Here is a 23,826-nt window from a genome sequence, read left to right as displayed (position 1 = left end):
TAGTAAACTTCCAGAAAATTCCAAAGTGTACATCATTCTTATTTTGCATACCCCCCCCCCCACACTTTTGTAAAACACTTCTTTTTCTGATGGATAATTACCCTAGTATCATGATGATTTAAGAACACTGCTGGACATATAATTTTATGAGAAGTGTGAGTAATTTTGTTTCAAATTAATTGTTTGTATTTTGGGTTCAGAAATATTTTATTGGGCCGGGGGAGGGGAAGGGGGCAGAGGGAGGGGGTATAGCCTACCCCAACCTGCGCCCACTTATTTGAAGCTAGAACCAATTTAAATAGAACAAATAGTAAAAAGAAGTCTTATTAAAATAATATCTATCTGTAGTTTAAGATGATATGGCGCAAACAATAAGAAATATAACATTCAGAATCCCCCCACCATTACACAGGTGTTAGGCCACGCCCCTGACGTCACAACTTTCACATTGAGGGCGCAATTTTCGAATAAAAAAACAAAATGGCTGAAATTTGGACAAAAATAAGGTAGCTGAAAAACGAACAATTTTACTCCGAAATAACACCATGTACAATCCAAAAGGTGCACGAATATTGACAAGCAACTGTTGAAGGTGAGATTTGTATATCACTTTTAAGAATTTTGTTCGTAACCATTGAACATTCATTGCTTTTGTGTGTGCGTGAATTATCAAAAACTGATGACGTGATGAACATGATGAATACTCCTAGAACTATGAGGCTCCGCGTGAGCGGAGCCTCATAGATGTAGAAGCCCGCAAAATTGTCTGCAGCACAAAACACTAATAAAGTACAAAAACGTCCATCAAAATGCAGACATTTCACACAGAACCGCTGCACAGTTTGCCCCTACTACTTCCAATAACACGAGACACTTATCAGCTTGCTTTGTTGACCCCTTGGCCTAAGGCTAATCCTGTGGTGAGTCATTCATCACCTCTCAAGTTTTCTTATAAACAGCTGAGCTGACCCTCAGGGCTAAGACAATAGTCACTACATGTAGTCTACAGTGTGCTCAAGCTTTAAAGGGGTTCTCATCTCCACAGTTTTCTTGGTCATTTTTTGAAACCCAAAGTAAAACAAAATGAACACTTTCAGATGATTTTGTTTGATTATTTCTTAATTAAGAACTAATTAATATGCTAATTCATTGACAAAAATTACTTAGTTTTACTAAGGCTTCCATAAAGTTGTATTTCAATCCCTTCTAGTTCTACACAAATGTGGGCAATTTGTATGAAGCAAGATGAAAAATTGTCAATATTTCTTCATTACGCTAATTAACACCTTAATTAATATGCTAATTAATTTCAAAATTTTCACATTAAGTGTACTTTGAATTAGTTTATTTCATTAGCTAACCCTTCTTTTACTTCTTAAACACTTAAGCATTCATAACATTTTACAAAAGTGCATATTTGGTATATTGGGAGGGAGTGTGCCATGTTCTCGTTAAGTCTTAAGTTATATTTTAAAAATAATCAATTAATTTGACATCACTGGCAGATAGTCCCAAGATTGATAGGGTGAAAGAGTTGGCTGGTTTATACAAATGTTTCAAAAATGAAGGAAATCAACACAATTCTTTTATGGATACAAATTTTTGAAAATGGTCCATTGTTATGTCATGTTATATAACTCCCAAGCGGCCCAGGATCCAGAACCTTGAGTTATGCAAGGTTACGTCACTGATTTCTGGCTGACTTCACAATTTTGTAAATCGACTTTCTGATTCTTCTGGGGTTTGGAACTCCTGTAACGAAAACAATGCATATATGTGAACGGATTTCCACAATTGTAATTCTCAGTTCAACTCAGTTTGCAAATAACGACTTCTGCAAAAACGATTAAGGTGATTTATGGCACTTTTGGTTGCTAGGCAACACAAAATGTCAGCCAGACAATCACCTTTATTGACTGGAACTCTTGAACCCCTGGGCCGATTTTGTTCAAACAAAAACCAGATGGTTGCACTCAGTCAGCTCTGTGTTTTCAACCGCAGTGCAATGCCCTGGCTGGTAGTTGAATGTTTGGCTGGGAGTCCCTACCTATACTCCGTACTTTACCTCTTGACATACTCACGTATCTTGGGCACAACTAACATAGGTGGATTCTGTCGGTTTTTAGGCCAAAATGATGAAAAATATGCCCTTTCCGCACTGAGCCAACCGAACACTTGAAACGTGCACGCATATGATCGAGCGATGATTTTCGGTTCGCTCGGAGCGCGCCGCGGGGGGTACGGTACATGCACTTGTACGCATGCACATACTATCATTTCGCCTGTACCGTACCCCCCGCGGCGCGCTCCGAGCGAACCGAAAATCATCGCTCGATCATATGCGTGCACGTTTCAAGTGTTCGGTTGGCTCAGTGCGGAAAGGGCATATTTTTCATCATTTTGGCCTAAAAACCGACAGAATCCACCTATGTTAGTTGTGCCCAAGATACGTGAGTATGTCAAGAGGTAAAGTACGGAGTATAGGGGCAAACTGTGCAGCGGTTCTGTGTGAAATATCTGCATTTTGATGGACGTTTTTGTACTTTATTAGTGTTTTGTGCTGCAGACAATTTTGCGGGCTTCTACATCTATGAGGCTCCGCTCACGCGGAGCCTCATAGTTCTAGGAGTAGTGATGAAGTGAAGGGCGCAACCTCTCGTCCCACTTTCTTTGCAAACTCGTTTCCAAGTCAAGAATAAGCCCTGATAGAAAAGATTCTTCTGTTTATATCCTGTTTAGCTAGTAGTAGTAGTACTAGATTTATATCATGTAGGCCTACTTCAATTGTACTGTTTCAACTTCAACGCACATTATCCAGTGCTCTCTAACTTTAAAAATTAAAGGTCGGTCATGGTCATGTCAGTGCTCCGTCAAAAAGCTTTTGGCAGAGTTTCTGGCCAAAATATACCCTGAACATGCTGGAGGGTCTTTTTTATTGTTTTTAAATATTTTAATAACGCATGGCGTCAACTTTTGAAGCATGGCGGCAACTTTTGAAGCATGACGGGCACCTCAGAATGCATGGCATTTTTACAGGGTGGGTGGAGAACACTGTTTACTACCCCTAGAACTATGGGTCTTACACGTAAGACCCATAGATAGGCATATCAACGCGATTATACTCTGCGAATGGAAATGAGTTTTGGAGCGGCCGCTGTATATTTGTACCCCAAGACTATGCCCAGTACTTCTTGACATACTCGCGTTCATTTCGCTGAAAAGTATAAGGGTTGAATTGATCCCGATGATGCACAAAAATGATGAAAACAGACCCCTTTCCTTACTGAAGCTACAGTTTGAGTTCAACATTTTAACATGCTCGTCGCACGCGAAGCGTGTTGTTGGCGTGACATCAGAGTCTTTTGGTCTAGGAACCGACCATTGACACTGTCTTAATTGCGGGCGGCGTCAGACGGGCCAATCACGAAATGTACTGTAGGCTAGGGTCTTCTTTATATCACATATCAAGCTGACTGATGAACTGACCGACTGACTGAGTATCATTTGTGATTTAAATTGGTTTTAGGCTGGTGGAGAGAGTCGGGCAGTGCTGTTGTATATGATTACCCCATAACACCACTGATTGGAAAATCAAGCCAATTGAGCTATCAGGGTTGAATCGCGTTAGAATCGCTTCAGCGCAGCTTGTGAAATTATTGTCCAATTACATGATAAACAAATGGATGTCGAACGCGCAAAATCTGAGACAAACAAAACCTAGTGTACCTAAACTCCATACATTATCTTAGGGGCGTGGCTAACTCGCAAACGGCGATAGGTCAGTTGTGTAGATGCATGAACAGCGAATAGCCAATGAATAGCCGTTCTGAATCAGTTGAATAGAATTTAGTGCGTGCTGACTTGAACTGGTAAGGGACTAGTTTTACTAGACTTGCTCTTGTAACTGTTAGACAAATAAATCATTTAGTGAAATGAGTAATACAAGCCCTATAAAGTGTTTTCGTCCTGTTTTCTTTGCATCCTCAGATGATCAGCACAGCAGCCGGAAACAAAACTAGGCACCTCAGATGATCAGCACAGCAGCCGGAAACAGAACTAGGCACCTCAGATGATCAGCACAGCAGCCGGAAACAGAACTAGGCACGAACAGAACTAGGCACCTCAGATGATCAGCACAGCAGCTGGAAACAGAACTAGGCACCTCAGATGATCAGCACAGCAGCCGGAAACAGAACGTGGCACCTCAGATGATCAGCACAGCAGCCGGAAACAGAACTAGGCACCTCAGATGATCAGCACAGCAGCCGGAAACAGAACTAGGCACCTCAGATGATCAGTACAGCAGCTGGAAACAGAACTAGGCACCTCAGATGATCAGCACAGCAGCCGGAAACAGAACGTGGCACCTCAGATGATCAGCACAGCAGCCGGAAACAGAATTAGGCACCTCAGATGATCAGCACAGCAGCCAGAAACAGAACTAGGCACCCCAGATGATCAGCACAGCAGCCGGAAACAGAACTAGGCACCTCAGATGATCAGCACAGCAGCCGGAAACAAAACTAGGCACCTCAGATGATCAGCACAGCAGCCGGAAACAGAACTAGGCACCTCAGATGATCAGCACAGCAGCCGGAAACAGAACTAGGCACCTCAGATGATCAGCACAGCAGCTGGAAACAGAACTAGGCACCTCAGATGATCAGCACAGCAGCCGGAAACAGAACTAGGCACCTCAGATGATCAGCACAGCAGCCGGAAACAGAACTAGGCACCTTAGATGATCAGCACAGCAGCCGGAAACAGAACTAGGCAACCATGCTTTCCAGCAAACTGTTTGGAAGATGGAACTCCATTTCACTACCTCGTCACCCACTGCCTTTCAAGTGCTTCAAATCGAGCTTGCCGTCGACTGACTGGAATTATGGCAAACAACTGTCGCTTGCGCGTGCATCAACTGGTTTACTTTCAGAGAGACTGTCCAGCAGACGCTGCCAGTGTGCACATTCGTCGTCTTACAGAGGACATATCTGTTGGACTCGGAACCTACTTCATCGGAAACTGCAAACTGAACTGCAACTGTTTCAAGGGTACTCCCAACTTAATCGACAGCAGACACTGCTTCTTGGGTGTCGTCAGGAAGGGCAGAGTTCAAGATGTGATGCGCGGACAACTAGACGCAACATGAGCCTGATGAGTTCCATGGTGGATGCAACTCCTAGCCGAGTCCAGCCCTACCTGAGATTGATGAGATTAGACAGACCAACAGGTGAGCATTTGTGGACTTTCTTTTCATATGAAAGTGATTTGCTCTTGTGAAATTGTTGAGCGGAGAAAATCTGTCTTAATTTTTCAGGTCTCAGTGATATTTTGACAAGTAGACTACTACTCGTCAGAAGTCATATTAAGGATTGGGATAAAGGAGCAAATTTTGATTATTAAACCAGTTGGCATCAGAGGACATGTACATACACGCAGCGATTTTACAAAATTCAAAACCAATGACGTGTTCACACGTCACGAGCGAGTCTGCAAGTCAGAGCAAAGGGGGTTCGGCTGGAAATACGAGTCTGATACCTGCAGTTGATGGTTCAACCCTCCTGGCATCGATGTCGAGTAAAATAATCCCGATATGGAGACCAGTAACTTCAGGAATATTCCTGACGTGAACTAGTTTAAAAGGGAATAGTGGTACATGTATCACAATCAGATGTTGCAGGTATCTCAGTGTCTTTGTGTTTCTTTTATTGCAGGTACCTGGTTGGTCTACTGGCCGTGTGCTTGGGGCATCGCTCTAGCAGCAGACCCAGGTCATCTCCCCAGCCTGTACATGCTGGGTCTGTGTGGCCTGGCTGCTCTGGTGGTCCGTGGGGCTGCGTGCACCATCAACGATATGTGGGACAGAGACTTTGACAAAGCCGTGAGTGGACTTTACCAAAGTTGCCCTTAATTCTTGTGAATTTTGAATCCGAGAGGACATGTATGTGAGCACTGTTGTTTCGCAGTTGAATTCTATAGAAGGCTACAGTTAGACCCCTTGCATAGAGCACCTCACTGAGGACAAGTCTTTTTTCCTCTGTTTATACATGCATGAGTAGACATTTTGCACTGCATCCGATTTCACGAACGTTTACGCAACGGCGCAACTCCACTTGCGCCACAATTTAATGCGTAAGTTGTGCAACATTTGTCGCTGCACAACAGTTCAATTATGACGCATGTCACAAAAGCTTTGTACTGTGTAAGTCCGCGACTTACACAACAAATTATGGCCCAACTTGCGCTATCGTCTTAGTTGGCGTTAGTTGTGGCGAAGCTACTGAAAATGTCATTTTTATTTAGCAAATCGTGATTGTCATGAATCCAAACATTGCGCAACTTTTTGAGGTTAACACAAGCATTTAGTTTAAGGCACATGCATTTGTGTTTACAAATTTTGAGAATTGCTGCATGATTCCGAAGAAAATCTGAGAAAAACTCATTTCATCATGGCGGGCGGAGGTATTTCAACGACGATTACATACATGTAAACGAACACAATCATTCACAAACAGCTGGTGGAAACGCTGTTATTATCCTCGTCCAAGATGTTTAAAAGCATTTAAAACGTTGCGCAGCTACTCCAAGCTTCATGAAATCGATCGTAAGTTTATTGCGCAGCTGCGCAATAAATTTGTTGCGTAAGTCCTACACTTGGTGCAAGCTGCGCACTTTTTTGTGAAATCAGCTGCTGGACTTTAGGGGTACATGTTGTTGGCAAACAATTTCACAAGACGTATGCTGACTAAATTAGTCCCATAATGAGAAAACTGATACACTTTATATTGCAAAATGTGAATTTGAAAGTTTAAAGTGTAACCATGTGCATGCAGTGTAATCTGTCAATGTATGGATTTAGGTTGACGGTAGTGTTTTCTGTGTGAAATAGTTAAAACACCAAAGCAATCCCAAGGGTTGATTTGACCGTCGTCTAGTATTTGGTTCGCTCTCTCGGTGAAGTAGTCCAAGTCTAAGGTCATTCGGGATAAAATTGTCGACGTGATGATATTCTGGTTGTAATTAACGCACGAGTGTCGTGCGCCCGTCTCCGTGCGCGTTCATACGCCTTCCATTATCCCGAATGACCCGTGACCCATATCATTGTGCGCATGCAAAGTTGAAATACAGAACTGGCTTATTGTAACACCTTCTTTGTTGATTTATTGATTGCAGGTTGAGCGGACTCACACAAGGCCCATCGCATCAGGTGCCATCAGTCGCAGCCAGGCGCTGGTGTTCCTAGGAGGTCAACTTAGCCTGGCGCTGGGAATACTGCTCAATCTAAACCCATACAGGTAGGCTATTATGAAGCAGTTGTTGCAGTGCAAATACAGGCTACTAAATAAGCAAAGTTTCTTCGCTATTGCAGTAGAACGTCACTGTTACAAACACAAAAGGCTATTTGTTTTAGGGGCTGGTCAGCTGCTAATGTCAAAAATAACTTTACATGTACATTAATTTGGAAGGTGAATATTTGTTCTGGCAGTGTTTGTTTCATTATCATTCAACTGTATACTGTTAGCGTACATGTACTTCACAGTTTAGCAAGCAATTTTGAAATGTTTGTGAAACACGCATCACAAAACTCCTATACCTTTACAGAAACATGAGCAGAATTTCGTGCTGGAATTCCTTAGTTGCTAGAGTCATAAAATAGGGCAACAGTCAGCACACAATGAAAGTTGGCCGTTGTGAAGCGTAACGGGGACTTAGTTTGGGGGAATGATCTAGTGGATGGAAAATTAAGAATAAATTGTGTGGAGTTTCTAGTGTTCATTCACCTTGGTGGTCCAGAAATCTTATAAATGTATGTTGTGTTTTCCCTACAACTCTGAAACCACACTTTTATCCGGATAATTTTTTATCGTTATATTTGTCTCCACATTTCATTTTCTCAACAGCATAACTCTTGGATGCCTTGCCGTTGTACCCATGGTTCTATATCCACTCGCGAAGAGGTTTACCAACTGGCCACAGATCTTTCTTGGTAAGTTTTTAAGCTCTGGCAGGAGCTTCAACATGTCACTTGGTGGTCGGTCCGTCCGTCCGTCTGTCCCCGAAAATTGACCAAAAAATATTTGACCAAAAATAATTGACTAATTGACCAAATGCCATGCGTTGGTCATAAAATGCACTCTTGCCGAAAGTTTTCGTAACACCGGCTTTGTTTCCATCGATGCGCATGCGTGTCTATTTTGCATTTGTCTGTCCCCGAAAATTTACCAACATAAGCCCACTAAGTTTCCCATAAAATATAACTACCAAATTGAAATTTTCAAACAAAAAGCAAACAAAATAAATTTCATACTGAACAAAAATTCTTTGTAACAATTCGGAATGATGTTTATGAAAATTTTGTAAATAAATGGACGCTAAATATGTGCAGTAACGTTATAGTCTCGTGGTATATAGCGCAGCATGATTTTCACGTGGGACGGCGGCCCGGGTTTGTATGCACAACCTCCGGTCAACGTTACCGTCCGTTGCACTGTGAAATCGTTTGTGCCTGTGTGGATGGTACATGTACCTGAAGCACACGGTTAATTCTTGGCACTGGTGCGGGAAGGAGCCTGGCATCGCATTTTTGGGCGTCACATTTTTCAGCTCTGGCAGGGATCATTTTGATAGATTTCATGCAAGACGGCCAGAGCTTATTGTGCACTCGCATTTTTATTTTTACCATTACCTTTGAGCATTTTATTATGGCCATTGTCAAGTAAAAGATACCTTGATTTGATCAGAATTCAATACCGTGATTATTCTGCTTGCAGGTGTGACGACCAACTTCAGTGCTCTGATTGGCTACTCGGCCGTCCATGGGTCATGTGACTGGAGTATTGTTCTGCCGCTGTACGTGTCGTGTATTGCCTGGACTGTTATCTATGATACCATTTATGGACATCAGGTAAGTTATAAGCAAACTATTTTTACCATTTAATCTGGTGTTACTTAATATTGAATTTCGGAAGGAGGATGTTGGAGGCTAAATTCATTGGAAAGAGTTGTCCTTGCATTTGAAGGCATTAAAAAACATGATAGCAATCCAAAGTGAACTTATCAAGACATGTTAGAAAGTGACTAAAGACCCCAATCAACATATCCAACTTAATCATGTCAATCATCATGCATAGATTGATAGACAATTTTTGTTGCATTTTTAGTTGCATATTTTTATTTTGGAAAAATATAGTGGAATCTCTATAAGTCAAATTTTGAGTTAAGCAGAGTTTTGAGTTATCCAATGGAATTTCTACTCAACAACAATTGACAGGAATAACTTTTTGCTTTGAGTTAGAAGGGTTTTGACTTATCAAGATTTTTGCTTTGAGTTAGAAGGGTTTTTGAGTTAACAGGTTTTGACCTATCGAGATTTCACTGTACAAAAGAGTTGAACCACTCCAAATAGTGTACTCTTATTGTGTTCACCTAATCTCAAAAAGGGTAATGGTCATTAGCTTAAAAAATGTGGATGGCAATCACTCATTTGTATTGTACTCCAAGGCTTGACCAATGATCACTTCTAGAAAGCACATTTATATCAACAGGCTGAAGTGACAAGGACATCCTCTTGAGTGGTCCATGTTATGTGTAAAACACATCTATGTAAAATGTGTTCAACTCCAGCTAAATAAACCAGTTTTAATTCTTTGTGTGCGTTGATGTGGCATACATTATCCAGTAGCGCTTTCAAAATCTAGGATATGAAAGCCCGATTCATAATTCTTTTAGTACAAGAATCATTCAAATCACTCATGTACTTTTCAAGTTAGGGAATTTCAAACACAATCACCGTTTTAAAGCTCTGTCCACAGATCACAAAAAAGGTGAGCATTCTTTCAGCAAAACAAAAACAGTTCACACACATCCCTATGTGATTTTTTTTTTCCGTTTTGCAGAAAGAATGCTTAAGAGTTGGGCTTTCATATCCTAGATTTGAAAGTGCTACATGCAGAACTTCACTTAAACAATGGTCCCAACATTTGGGTTCGTTTTTTTTTTACTCACCCTGTATAGACTGATTAACACAGAAATAAAATTGAGCCCAGGTTCTGTGCATCATCAAAAGTGCCCACAATTGTTTGTCCCTTTTAAATGGCCCTCTACCATGCATCCACACAGCCAATAGTCACTTCGTATCTCCTCCTTTACTCTCAATGCGCAGGACAAGAAGTACGACATGGCCCTCGGCCTGGGCTCCACCTCCATCCTGATGGGAGACAACACCAAGTATTGGTTGACAGGCTTTGGTGCAGCTATGGTGTCTGGTCTGATGGTCGTTGGTGCTATGGCTGAGCAGAGTGTGGCATACTACCTCACTGTGGCACTGACGGCTGCTCATATTAGCAACCAGGTAAGCTTAAAGCTTGACTTTGGTTTGTCTGTTGGTTGCTTGATTGGTTTGTTTTGGCCCATGTATTTCCTTTGATGAATTAATTGTTCCCTTTTTGGAGGATTCACAAAAATTCTTAGTAAAAGTAGTAACGTCTGTCACGAGCAAATGTGGCCCATCAGGCCGGCGTTTGTTCTTAGTAAAAGTAGTCAAGTCTGTCACGAGCCAATGTGGCCCATCAGGCCGGCGTTTATCTCCGGTTTCAGTAGCATGAAACGACTGAGAATATTGCTACTCCATCTGGATGGGATGCTAGTCCATCGCAGGTTACTCCCCAGCTAATGCCGGTACCCATTTATACTCCTGGGTGGAGAGAGGCAAGTGGAGATGAAGTGGCTTGCCCAAGGACACAACATTCTTAGGACAAATTTTTTTAGGAATATGCTTAAGAGGGTTTGGGGCCTAATGTCAAGATACGTAAATCTGCAACCAATAACTGTTGTTACTTTCTCAAGGTGCAAATGTTTTTTACAGAATGTTCCAGTCTTGGTTTGTTCTTTCAACCGTAGCTTCTCTAGCTATTCTCCCAGGGTAGTTTGTCAGAAACCTTCCCACGATACTGTTCTCAGAAATCTCCCTGAACCCACTCAAATCTGCCACAGTGTAATATCCCCATTATGGCATCAATTATGGCAATTTCATTAAACTTAATCTTTGAAGAGGCAAACATCCTCCCAAAACTGAGTGGTTGGCTGTGAAGGATCTCTAATAGGTTTCTCTCAAATGATGTTACTTACTACAGATTGTCACGTGCCAGCGGCATGTTGGGCATCAAATTTTAGTGACGCGCTTCGGCTGCACCATATTTTGAAAAAAAATTGAGCAACATGTTTGGAACATTTTGCACCCTGCGTGCACATGCACCTGATTGCGTTAAACATGTAGTTTTCATTTTCCTTCGAAGATGGCTGTCTATGAGAGGGGTCTGTTAAGGGCAAGGAATAATTTTGTTTATTTGATAATTACTGTTTGGAGGCAGTGTTGTGGATGAGCCCATCACAATAAGTCCAGTCACAGGCCACAGCGGATGAGTTCTAACGAAAGAATGCCTTTGTCGTAGTTCATTCAAAAACTGGATTGGACCTGACTTGTGATGGACTTTACTTTAACACTGTTTTAGGAATCTCTGTACTTTAGTGACAGTTTTCTTATTCACCCACAGGTCTGGACGGTGGACATCCACAATCCCCAAGACTGCTGGACCAAATTCCGCTCCAACAACAGACTGGGTGCAGTCATCTTTGCCGGGATCATCGCGGGAACCCTGGCAAAAGTTTCAACCAAAGATTCAGACAGTTCAACCAAATTGGACAAGGAGGAGGAACAGGCAACTAGCGAATAGTCAACCAGGAGATTTGTGTGATTTTTCTTGCCACTGTTCACATGACTTCAATTTTTTGGAAGATCATCATCATCGCAGATTGTAAATATGCTACAACGTAGAGGATTTTTACGTTGCAAAGGAGCAACAACCTTTACAACTCATCCGTCTCATCTGGTTGGAGTGTGCTACAATGCAGAGGATTGCTACGTCACAAAGGAGCTGCAACCTTTACAACTCATCAGTCTCATCTGTTTCGAGTGTGCTATGACGCAGAAGATTCTTACATTGCAAAGGAGCTACAAGTTTTGAACTCAACATCTCAATCTGCTTGGAATGTTTTACAACGCAGAGGATTGCTACATTTTGATACTTTGAAAAAATTTGACATGCTTCCAGCAGAACTTCTCAGTCATCTTCAAATGTTGGAAGATCAGCATCACAGGTTGTGAATATGCTACAATGTAGAGGATTGTTACGTTGCAAAGGAGCTATGACATTTACAACTGATCACCTCATCTGGTTGGAATGTGCTACAACGCAGAGGATTGCTACGTGTCGCAAACATGTGACAAGCTGTCAATCAAACCATCTCAGTCTTTTTGAGACAACATTTAGGATTGTCATCCCCTCATCTGGTTGACGATTGTTACGTTGCAAAAAAGCTACAACCTTTACAACTCATCACCTCATCTGGTTGAAATGTGCTACAACACAACGTTGCAAGGAAGCTACAAGCTTTGAACTCAACTCAATCTGCCACATGGGACATGTTGAAAAAACAATTTGTGGCATATTTTCTCTATTTGCAAACTGTGATGCAAGGACTTTAAGTCTGCAGAAAAGGACTCTTAGTTTGAGAGAATTCTAAATGTGGCTGAAAGTGGAAAAATCCTTCGACGGGGGACCATTTGATCCAAATCCTTAAAAAAAATTAACTTGTAACCAGCCCTTCGCAATATCATGTCTACTTCAGACTTAAAAGTTCTGAAACTGAAAGACAGAAAAATGACAGAAAAATGCTAACCCGAAAAGGGGTAAACTCTGTCAATTTTAACCAAATCCTTTCAAGGCGCCATAGCGTAGCAGTCCAAAGTGAAGCAATGATATTATAAGAATCAACGATAGACAATTGTTTTATGAGTTAGATTTTTAACTTTTTCTACAGTACTTGACAAAGAGGCGCAATGTACCTGGTGTGTAAGGGCTGGTTCCCATGAGAAAAACTAATATTTCTGTATTTTAAATCTACGTTTTATAAGATAATAACTGCCTGAGAGGTACATTTGTAAGTGTGAATTGGTCAGGTGCAAGATAAGATAATGACAATGATTTTTTTGTCCTTAACCTCACCTAAAGCTACAAAATAGTACTGAGTAGTAACCTGTAGTATGTTTGGTCCTTGACCCCCAAAGAGCCCTTAAGACGTTCAGGGTTTTTGAAAACAGTTCAAACACTCCTTTCAGGAATTTTGTCGAATTACAAATTGTACAGCTTTTCATTGGATCAGTCATAGCCTGATAAACTTCTACATAGTGGGGACCATCTACAGTGCTTAGTGCAATAATTTCACTATTTTCAATCCATTTTACGTGAAGATATCGTGCATTCTTAGCCACTTCTAAACTCAAGAGTCTGCAAACTTAATATTTAAAAAGTGAACTTTTATTATTCCTTTTTTTTGATTAGATAAAATTATGTTTTTAAACTTGTCTTGCACCTGACATTTCGAGTATAACCAGCACTGCCATAATTTACCAAACTTTCATTTTTGTGTGACGTTTTTTTAGATTTTTTATGTGAAAAGCTAAATTTCTTGATTCTGAATTTCTGCCAATTTTTAACAATATTTTTATAATAGTAGCATTGAAAACGCAAATGCCTGTTTACATGTGATGAAATCACACAGCTCTGAAATAATTTGGTGAAAATTCCAAAATGCCATCAGAAAACAAATGTATCCTGACCAAAATTGCTGAAAAATTGCTACTTTTAAGCCGCAATATCAAAACTTCAGTAATTCTGACACGGTGCTGGTTATACAATTTTAAATTCAATGTGACCTGCAACCCACGGATCAGGAAAAACTGCCAAGAATTCCATTTAAACTATTCATCTTTTTTTTTCTCAAAACACGACAAACCATTTGCTCTAAATTCTTTCAAATACACCAACTCTAATTTCTGAATCAACTGAAATTTGAACACAGTGGGACATCTAATGGACTGGCACTTTGAAAGTACTATATGCAATTTACAGAAAGAAAAAACCAATATTTTAAATATGGAACCCAAAAAAATGCAAGCGCAAAAAATCTGAAATCCGTTCTAAATCCGTTGTTAAAGGTTGCAGGTTACATCTTAATTTTACAAAACAAAACCAATGTGAATAACTTTGTTAATTTTTTACGTTTCACCACCAGGCACTCTCTCAAAAATGTAAATGTTTGGAGCAGCCCAGCTGCACACAGCCCCCCCTCCCCGGTGCGTGCACGTGTGTTCCCCGCCCGCAGGCGCTGACAGGTTGGTGGTCGCCCGCTATCTGCATCGACTTGTGCATCGGCTGTTCGGTGGGTGATGTGTGCAGAAAGACGGCCCTGATCTTATCGTCTGGGTGGATCGTGGATGCCTCAGCGGACTGCAACATGGTAAGGATCCTGAAAACTTCTTACGATCGGTTCTTAGTCGGTTCTACAATGACAGATGTTCACGAGCACCTCTCCAGTGTTGGCAGACCAAGGAGAACCCTTTTTGCATCTGTTCTCAAATCGCCCGCTTTGCATTTCTGCTTTTGCAGTACGTCATGTTTTTATGTATCCACACAAATGGAATTTGCCAATCAGTTACTCATTGTAACTATTGGATATTTGACAATCTTGGATATTTTTCAAAGTTGTTGGAGTTTAGGACCGATTGTATTGATGCCATTTATATCGATAACTTCCTTGGTGTAACTCTAAAATCTCTCTGCTAATGGATCGATGAATGTGTCAAAACTCATAACAAAATGTACCGTTCAGGTTGGAAAACGAAAAACAATTTTAAATGTGGTTGTGAGCCAAAGTGTAGCCAAAAAGGAGACATTACGTCTGTGAATCAAAGGAATAAACAAACATGGTGTAAACTTCACCTTAAAAAAACTTAATCTGAAGACAAACAAAATCTTGGGGTTTTGGTAGCACATGTATAAAAAACCTTTTAATAAGATCAGTAATAGCCAAGCATTCACATTGTGAAAAAAAAATCATGCATTTTACAAGGAATTTCGAATAGCGATTAAAAACTAGAAAAACCCATGAACTAAAGTTTCATGAAACTTGTTGAAAAAAAAATCCCCTGATTTGGAGGCAAAAGAACTCTAAACTGATCAATGCCATTTGAGAAAATTCTCAAGGCATTTTATAAAATACAAAACAAGCAAAAGGCTAAGAAAAATTTAGCCATTTATTTTCCGAAAAGAAATCAAATTTTCGTAAATCCCTGACCACATTGATCAACTGTTCAGTTGTATAGATCAATAGTCCTACCAATCTGCCATCATCATTTCAAAAACAAGCAAAAAGAAAATAGAGAAAAGAAGCAGAAATCAGGAGAAAGAACTAAAATGGAAAAAGAAGGAAGCCAAACTTTCTAATTTGCATTTGAAGAATGTTGATGTGCTTAACAAATGAGAACCATGCTGTTAGATTTCTCAGTGGACGATGCATCCAGGCCATTCACTCAAATGGATCGAGGGGGCACAACGTTGTCCTGAAATTGTCCCTACTTGCAAAACAACAGTAAAAAAAATGGGGAGGAAAACCAGCAATTTACAAGTTGCGACAGAAATGACAAAACTGGAAAAAACATTCCAGATATCGAATGAGTTACTCGTTCTAAAAAGGGTGACGTTGTATGCTTGGAAAACTCATGTAATGTAAGCCCAAGGTGTGTTACAGTCACCTAATTTTGTTTGAGCAAAATGCAATTTAGAAAATGCAGAAAAAAATTCAGTTCCAATTTGCCGTTGTCGCATGTCCAAATAGCTGATCACCTCAAAGCATTGACATAAAACTTCCCCAAGAAAAGGAAACAGCAAAAGCAAAACGGGGAAATCAGGAACATAGTGTGCCCCTCTACGACTGGGTGAATGGTCTGGATAAAATTTGGTCAAGCAGTCTGCCTGTCAGCGTCCTACACAGAAGCTGTGGCATCAGGCACGGGGGGGCCGTCCCGCAAACTCAGCTCCGTGGTAAGTTTAATTGAAGTTTGTAGTGTCAATTCATGCACTGATGTTGATATGGTTGTACAATCCTCTGACTTGTTAAACCCTAGTGTGTATCTCATGGCTAGGAGTAGGGCTGTAGTCTGTATGTTAACTAGGCAGTAATGTGCAGATGGTCTTCAGTCTGAGGCAATACCGCAGTGGCGTAGCAAACTCGGGGAGAGGGGAGGGGTTGCTGAAATAACTTTCGAATGTTAATCCACTCAGCGAAGATACTTTATGTTTTTCATGGACAACCAACTTTTTTATGTAAAAAGCGAGCATGAAAATAGCGATTGACTGAAAAGCTTGATGTAAAACTGCCAAAACAAGCAGTGACAATAGTTTCCGTTCGTCAGCTATTCCCCTGATTCAGGCATTTAAAATAACAATAAACTTTTAAAGCAAAAGTGAGGATTTTGACCTTTCTTGATAATTTAAGCTCTCCAAAGAGTGAAAAGCTCTCAAATGTGAGAATTGTGAACAAAGACAAGAGTGAAAAAGCTCAAAAGAGCGAAGTGAAGCAGTCAAAATTAAATATCTGACAAATTCATGAGTCAGTCATATTCTCTCTTGAAAATTGTCTCCAGAGAAAGTTCAGGTCGGCAAGAACTGTCCTACATGGGGCTATATATGTTAAGGCCAAAAAAACTCTTGCAATGAAAAAAAAAATTGCCATGTTGCTTGTAGCCTGACCTTAAAATTGATTGGGCCGGCAAGAAATTTCAGCGAAAGTAAGCCCCTTCCCCTCTCCCCGAATACAGAATGAGCTACACCACTGACTGTTGATTCAAACTCCAGTTTGAATTTTCAAAATTGGAAAATCTGGAGTGGGAAATTAGGGCTTTGATCAAGGCATTAATTAGCAGAATTTGGTCAATAAAAGCAAAATTGAGGTTCAAATTAATCGCAGGATTTGTAAAGCATCCCAAAAATTTCACAGAAAGACAAAACTTTCTGAGCTTGCAGTTAAGCATTTCCTCTTGTGTGATCGTTACAAAGGCACAAGTTCATGTGAATGGTTTCCTGCTTTAAAAAACTTCCAAAGGCATACCTCCTTTTTGATATACCCTCCAAAATTGGGTAGACTCCACCCCTTGGAGGGAGGAAAATCCAACCCAGTGGCTTGCATGATGAGGAAAAATTACTGACTGCACAAAGTTGCTGCAAGGTCTAAATTGTGGAAGCAGATCCTGGATCTGTGACTCTTAACACAGTTGCCTCTCGTTGCCACTCTTGATCATTCACCAACTTATCACGGAAAAAAGTTGAACTTGAGAAGTGCCAGATACAAAAACCTGCCGTCAATTGAAATCCCAAATCTGCAGGGAATAAAAAATCTTGAATCAATCTATCCAGAGTTATCATTTTCTTTGGCAGATATTGAAAAATAATTTCTTGAATGTTGAAACAAACTTCGTCAACACTTTCTCTCTTGATTGAAACAAGAGTCAACACTTTCTCCCTCGTTATTTGGAAACAACCTTTCCTGCGAACAATTTTGTGTAAACGTGTTTGCATGCCAGAAATTCACTTTACTTTTTGTATGCCTCGATCGGGTGACTCACGGGTCCATTTTTATAGAAATTAAAAAACAAGAAAAAGCAAGGAAAAAACTTAGATGACATTGAATGGGTATTGCCTCAGACTGAAGACCATCACGCTCAAACGTTAAATGCGCAAACAGGTTCGTGCATGTAGGCACGAAATACGCTCTAATAATTTGGTACTGAATGTGCACAGACTCATAGCGTCTGTACATGAGCGTCGGGCATTATCAGGTATGCATTCAAATATACCTAGTGGTCTCCCCTTCTTAGATTTCATAGAATTGAAATAGGCTGCTATTTTAGTAGTATAATTCCCAGAGTATCTTACATTTTTGTAAGATACACTCATGACAAATCTTACCATAACTAGTAATTTGGTTGGACGCTGAAGATTCATTTCTTCAAAATGATGCATATTTTAAACAATTGTCATTTATGCTAAGTGTTACACTCCTAGTGTAGATCAGTTGACGATAGCTAGGAACTAGGAAATGTGCAGAAATCTACTTGGTGTTTAGCAGACGATCTATGTGTCAACTAGTGAATGTTGGCCATTCTACACTCTGTTGAAATTTAAATGAATTTTGTCTTCAGGCTTACTCAAGTGAGGGAAGATTTAATCTGAAGGTGGTAACATTACGTTACATGTATTAGTAAGAGGCACATGCTACAAGCAGTTGGCGTATTCTGTCAAATGTGAATTCCAGTTTTAAAGTGTCAGCGGTAAAGGTCAAAGTTCATTGAGGTTTGATCACAGAAGCAGGCCCTGGGAAAACCAAATACATATTTACATGTATTTGTGGTAGTTTGCATAATGACATGTACATGTGCATGTGCATGTACATGTACATGTACATGTAGAAAACAAGTTATAGCCAACCTAATCAAACAAAAATTTGCCTTACATGGCTTACATGAACATGATATGCATGTACGTGTACAGATATATGTACATGTACATGTACGTTTACATGTACATGTACACGTACATGTACATGTCATGTTGGTGTGTATTACAAGCAGTTCACGCAAACTCAGAGTTTCTGAGTGCAAAAGTAGTCTATTTCATTTTATAAACAGCTACACGAACTGCCTAGTTGCAATGCAGATCATTGCAAAGTCTAAGCTATTTTGTCCGATTGACAGTCGCCAGCGGTTGATTTCTTAAGCAGATTTGCATTACATAAAAGGAGCTGTGCATCTGTTGAATATCAAAAATAAAATACTGGGTTTTTTTTGTAAATGCAGAAAATGCTTGAAAGACAATGTGGTAGTTCTAAGGCTGTGACTAAGTTTCACGTTTAAACAAAATATCATGACCATTTATTATGTAGAAAGGAAAATTATCAATATTGCGTGTTTAACATTCTGCGTGCTCTCGGCATTTATAAATGGAACACTAATCACCGTTGAAGCGTATTGCTTATAAAACAAGATGGGAAATTTTGAGGGGCCAGTTGTTTAGTCATTTTCACTGCACTGACAAACGCAAAACAATTATCTGACCCCTTTTAAAAGCCGATGATCAGACGAATATCAAATTTTTATGGTGCAGCAATAAAGCAAGGAATCTTAGTAAAAACAAGTGTCGGTTCAGATTTAAACTCTATTCTTAATCATGGTGTTCAAATCTTTGAAAGTCACAGCCTTAGTTTATTCCAAACTCGTCCAAAAATAACCAGAAATGTTTGTAGGATTTTCCCAGGGCCTGCTTAGGTTAGCGTAGGAGCATGTACATTACCTGCCTTATGCAGACAAGCCTACTCTACTAATGCCATGAGAATCGTTGGGTTTAGGGAGTAACATTGAGGATGTACGACCATGAATTGTACAGTGCATGAATTGATGAAAACTTCAATTAAACTGTATCACGGAGTAGGGGACAGGCTGACCCGTGCAGCATTGGATGGTCACAGTTTCTGTGGATGCTGACAGGCAGATTGCTACCACATCGTCCACTGAGTCACTGAGCAGTATGGTTCATCAGATGGGCACAGGACGTTTGAAGGAAAAAAGGAAAAAGAAAATGTTTCCTTGTATTTGAATTCAGTGAGAGAACTGGACTGAATAAAATTGTTGTGGCTTCTAAAACCAACATGACAGCGTACATGTACATAGGTGTTATTATATCACCTACATGTACCGCTATACTGCATTCCTTGTATGTTTCTGCGAACGTATTCAATAATGCGTCACGTTACTAGCTGCATCGCATCAGTGTTGGCATATTTTCAGAAAGATTTGATGATGGCACATAGGAACAAAATAAGTCCTTTCGTAATACGAAAAGAATCCTCCAAAATTAAAATTGTGGTAAATTAAGAAAGGTCTCAAAATCAGGGTTGCAAACTTTTGAATTTGGATTATATGTTCTGGAAATCGTTGAAACTGTTGAAACATTGTATAAAAGCCTTAACCAATGTACATCTGTACATGTACAAATGCACTTTTATAAACCTTCTGGAAAATTAATCAAAACAAATTGTCTAAATTTCTTTCGGACAAATTTCTCTAGATGAACTTAACTTTTCGACTTCTAAATTTAAAAAGGAAAATCATGCAACCATACAAGTGCTACTGGACCATTTATTTCCTTACCAACTTGCACCATTTTCAGTGAAAACGTCTTATTTACTAAAGACGTAAAAAGCCAGATATTTCAGAAGTATCCTAACTTGTTTCTCGTAAGAAAATATCGCCGTTAACTAATTGTGAGCTCACGGCCAAAAGAAATCCACTAAATTTTGCAAAGAAAATGTACTCTAACTTTTCGCATTTATTTGCGAATATTAAAACAGAACAAGTTTTAGGAGAGTTTGACACTGTAAATAAACTGTTATGCTAAACATTGGATGCAACAACTTGTAGAGAGATTTAGGAGTTACAGTTTGGAAGTTATCGGTGTAAAAGACGTCAGAACAATTGGTCTTATCCTTCGACATGTACTAAATTATTGCAAATGCAATTAACAAAATGAAAACCATTAAAACTTACATTTGGCTGGATACAGAAAACATGATGCGACTTCAAAACGTTTGAAATGCAAGGCGGGACATTTGTGAACGGATGCAGAGGGGGTCTCGCTTAAATCTGCCGTTTCTGGAAGTGTTGGTTGCCACGGTAACCAAACGTGACTTCTGTACATTTGTAGAACGACTCTAACCGATCGTTCAGAGTTTTCGAGGATCCTTACTCATGTTGCAAGTCCACTTGGGTCATCTGCGATTTACTTGGACGATAAGATTGGGGGCGCTTTTTGTACACATTGCCCATCGACGGCTGATCGCAAGTTGATGTATAGATAGTCGGGCGACTGCTGGCCTGTTGGCGTCTGTGGGCGGGGAACACGCGTGCGCGCACCGGGGAGGGGGGGACTGTGTGTAGTTGGGCTGCTTTTTTTTTGGCTGGAATACTTGACAATAAATAACAAATAAATAACAATACGTACCAATAGATACCAATAGATGATGGTTTCTAGTACTCTTTATTCATGGGTATGTCTCCTCCCCTTATGTGCCAGCCTCCTCCCCCCCGCCCACTCCCCCCCCGCCCACTCCCCCCCCCCCCCCCCCGATCCCCCCCCCCCCCCCGATTTCCCCCCCCCCCCCCCCGATTTCCCCCCCCCCCCCAATTCCCCCCCCCCCCAATTTCCCCCCCCCCCCCTCAATTTATACCTTATGAACACACACACTGCACCAGAAATTTGGAGTCAATTTTTTTTAAAGTTAGATTGAGGGCGCTTTAACTTGTACAATTTTTTGGGGACATGTTTTACGCATGGATTTTTTCGCAATTGCATCAAAACTGCTAAGTGAAGATAGAGGGCGCTATTTTGTTTCCGCTTTTCTCCAACAAGTTTTATGCACAGAATACATGTATTTTGCAATTGTGCCAAAATTTCTAAGTGGAAGAAAGTCCGATAGAGGACGATGCTGTACATTTTGGACAAGTTTTGCGCAAGATTTTTTTGCAATTGTGCCAAAACTTCTAAGTGTAAAAATTTGCGTAAAAATTTCTAAGTGGAAGAAAGTCCGATAGAGGACGATGCTGTAATTTTTGGACAAGTTTTACGCAAGATTTTTTTGCAATTGTTCCAAAACTTCTAAGTTGGCTCATTAATTTGAGTCACCTTTTTTTGACAAGTTTCATGCACAGAATATTTTGCCGTTGTGCCAAAATTTCTAAGTGAAAGGAAGTCCGATAGAGGACAACACTGTAAATTGTGATTAAGATTTTTGGACAACTTTTTACGCAAAGATTTGTATGCAATTGTGCCAAAACTTCTAAGTTTGTGCATTAATTTGCATCGTCCCCATTTTTTTGACAAGTTTTATGTACAGAATAGTTTACCACTGTGCCAGAACTTCTAGGAGATAAGTCAGATAATGGGCGCTATAACTTGTATCTCTTATTTTGGTCAAGTTTTTAACGCATGGAAGCTTTAGCAAATGTAGCAAAATTTCTAAAGGAACCAATATGCAGGGATGCCAGTGGGTTTAGCTACAGGGCCTGAACAAAATTGGACGTGGAAGACGGCAAGCACGCACAAAACTATTGCAATACTACTAAAACCACTGATCTCTATATAAAGACTGGATAGCTAATAAAGAGTCGCACAATGTACGAATTTGACGCCATATTGGTGAGACCGGCTGGTGATCTACAAAGGACAAGTTGCCGTCTTTATAGACAGCTTGATTTCTTTTGTAACGTCGCGGCTCACTTGACTTATATTTTGGCCACCACCACTGACCAACTGACCAAGGTTTACTACAATTTTTCTAACGTAGTGGTTACTTTTATAATGCCCCAAATCACTTTTTCGGCGTTTTTGAAATAATAATCACTACGGAAATGTGTCCCTTTTAGAACATCATAATATGTGTACGTGACCAAAATGCGCGTCAACTGTTGATACAACGCGCGCGTATTTACGCGTAGAACGTTCGTATTATACGCGGCCATCTTCGTGAGACCAGGGGCGAATTGGTCAATATGCAAAGTCTACTGTGTGAATGTTGTATGCATATCCGCTATCCAGTCTTTATATAGAGATCAGTGACTAAAACACATTGCAATACATGGATGTCTACTTTGAATTCACAATTCATTCATTCGTGTATCGAGCTAGCATGGCAATTGCCATGGAGCAATGCATGAACAACGGTTTTTTTCCCACGGCTGTGTGAAACACGCCTTGGGCTTGAGCTGCTTATGTTGCTTGGCGCACGGATAGAGGATCCGTGGTTGGTTGGTGGGTTGGTCGGTGGACACTTTACTCAGCCATTCATGCAACTCGAGTATTACAGCTTTGCTTCTGTTTTGATAACACTGATGGGCATGCGTCTATGCATAATTTTGCATATATTAGATCACGCACCATTCGTTTTCGTTGTGTACTCTTTTGAGGTACCGTACGGCCCGGGTGCACGAACGGTGCCGTAAGCCTTCTTCACACGTTATACGGCCACCATGGGTTGTACCACTTGGTACTTGTTCTGTGCATGCTACAAAATAACTTATTTGACTTGTAAAGGGTTGGAATGTCTGAGTTTGTTTTTTCCCAAGACATGAAAAAACATGAATTCAGGCTGTAGCATAACTGGCATCCCTGCTATACGTCACTGGTGCAGTGTGTGTGTTCAAAATCCCAACAGAAACATTAGGAAAACAAATCTGCTGTCTATTTCAACATATTTTTCACTTAAATAATGTTTTTGAATTCGGCTGATTCACAATGCAGTGCGCCACCGCGAGTTTTGTGTGGAGAGTCAATATTTCAACTTTACGGTCGACAAAACATGGCCCATTTGAACAAGTGTCTTTCTAAAGACAACTTGAGCGTATTTGTTTTAGATTAGGGCATAGCGTTCTGCCGCCTTACAAAAAATATCATACCGATAAAAAGAAAAGGGCAAATACGTACATGTACTCGACTCACACGGTTACGGAACTATTGACTCGAAAAATTAACAATTTCAAATGCCCCGCGCTGTGAATTTGTCAACCATCTCCCGCAATGCACTGGGAAAACTGAACTCTCCGTCGTAAACTCTTGGTGGCGCACTGCATTGTGAATCGCCCGAATTAATTGCCTTGCCGAAGGTATGATTTATAGAGTCACGGCAAAATATTTTTCATGCAAAGTACCGGTACGTACGTTAACAAATATTGCACTATAAGATGGAATTTGCATTGGGTGATGTAAATCAATATTAGGTTTTTACCCTTCATCGAGGTATAAGCACTGTGTGTTACCGACCGAATAAAGGATGGAAAGCAAATCACTCGGGTGGGAATCGAAACCCACAACCTCCGAGCTT

General features: G+C 40.4%; 1 protein-coding gene and 1 long non-coding RNA gene across 2 annotated transcripts; one reads left to right on the top strand and one right to left on the bottom strand.

The window, feature by feature from the left end:
- The first annotated feature begins 472 nt into the window (after positions 1-472).
- On the top strand, positions 473-20,840 carry LOC119729343 (4-hydroxybenzoate polyprenyltransferase, mitochondrial-like). Its single transcript, XM_038201968.1, has 8 exons — positions 473-592; positions 4,422-5,230; positions 5,715-5,881; positions 7,174-7,295; positions 7,902-7,987; positions 8,772-8,905; positions 10,163-10,351; positions 11,553-20,840. Exons 2-8 carry the CDS (start codon positions 4,780-4,782, stop codon positions 11,730-11,732), a joined length of 1,329 nt encoding a protein of 442 aa, XP_038057896.1. The 5' UTR covers positions 473-592; positions 4,422-4,779; the 3' UTR covers positions 11,733-20,840.
- Positions 1,099-2,039, bottom strand: LOC119729344. The gene is made up of 2 exons (XR_005271233.1): positions 1,908-2,039; positions 1,099-1,752 (listed from the first exon to the last, which is right to left on the bottom strand). It is a non-coding gene; the product is annotated as an uncharacterized LOC119729344 (long non-coding RNA).
- Positions 20,841-23,826: the final 2,986 nt, after the last annotated feature.

Source organism: Patiria miniata, unplaced genomic scaffold (genome assembly GCF_015706575.1).
Source record: "Patiria miniata isolate m_02_andy unplaced genomic scaffold, ASM1570657v1 HiC_scaffold_20, whole genome shotgun sequence".
Taxonomy (NCBI): domain Eukaryota; kingdom Metazoa; phylum Echinodermata; class Asteroidea; order Valvatida; family Asterinidae; genus Patiria; species Patiria miniata.
Note: the sequence above shows the minus strand (reverse complement) of the source record. Positions and strands in the feature narration are given on the sequence as shown.

Excerpts from the sequence above, each read along its gene's own strand:
- LOC119729343 (XM_038201968.1), top strand. The coding sequence starts at position 4,780 with ATGCTTTCCAGCAAACTGTTTGGAAGATGGAACTCCATTTCACTACCT. Across the intron at positions 7,296-7,901 it reads CTCAATCTAAACCCATACAG|CATAACTCTTGGATGCCTTG; the intron begins GTAGGCTATTAT and ends TTTTCTCAACAG. Across the intron at positions 7,988-8,771 it reads CTGGCCACAGATCTTTCTTG|GTGTGACGACCAACTTCAGT; the intron begins GTAAGTTTTTAA and ends TTCTGCTTGCAG.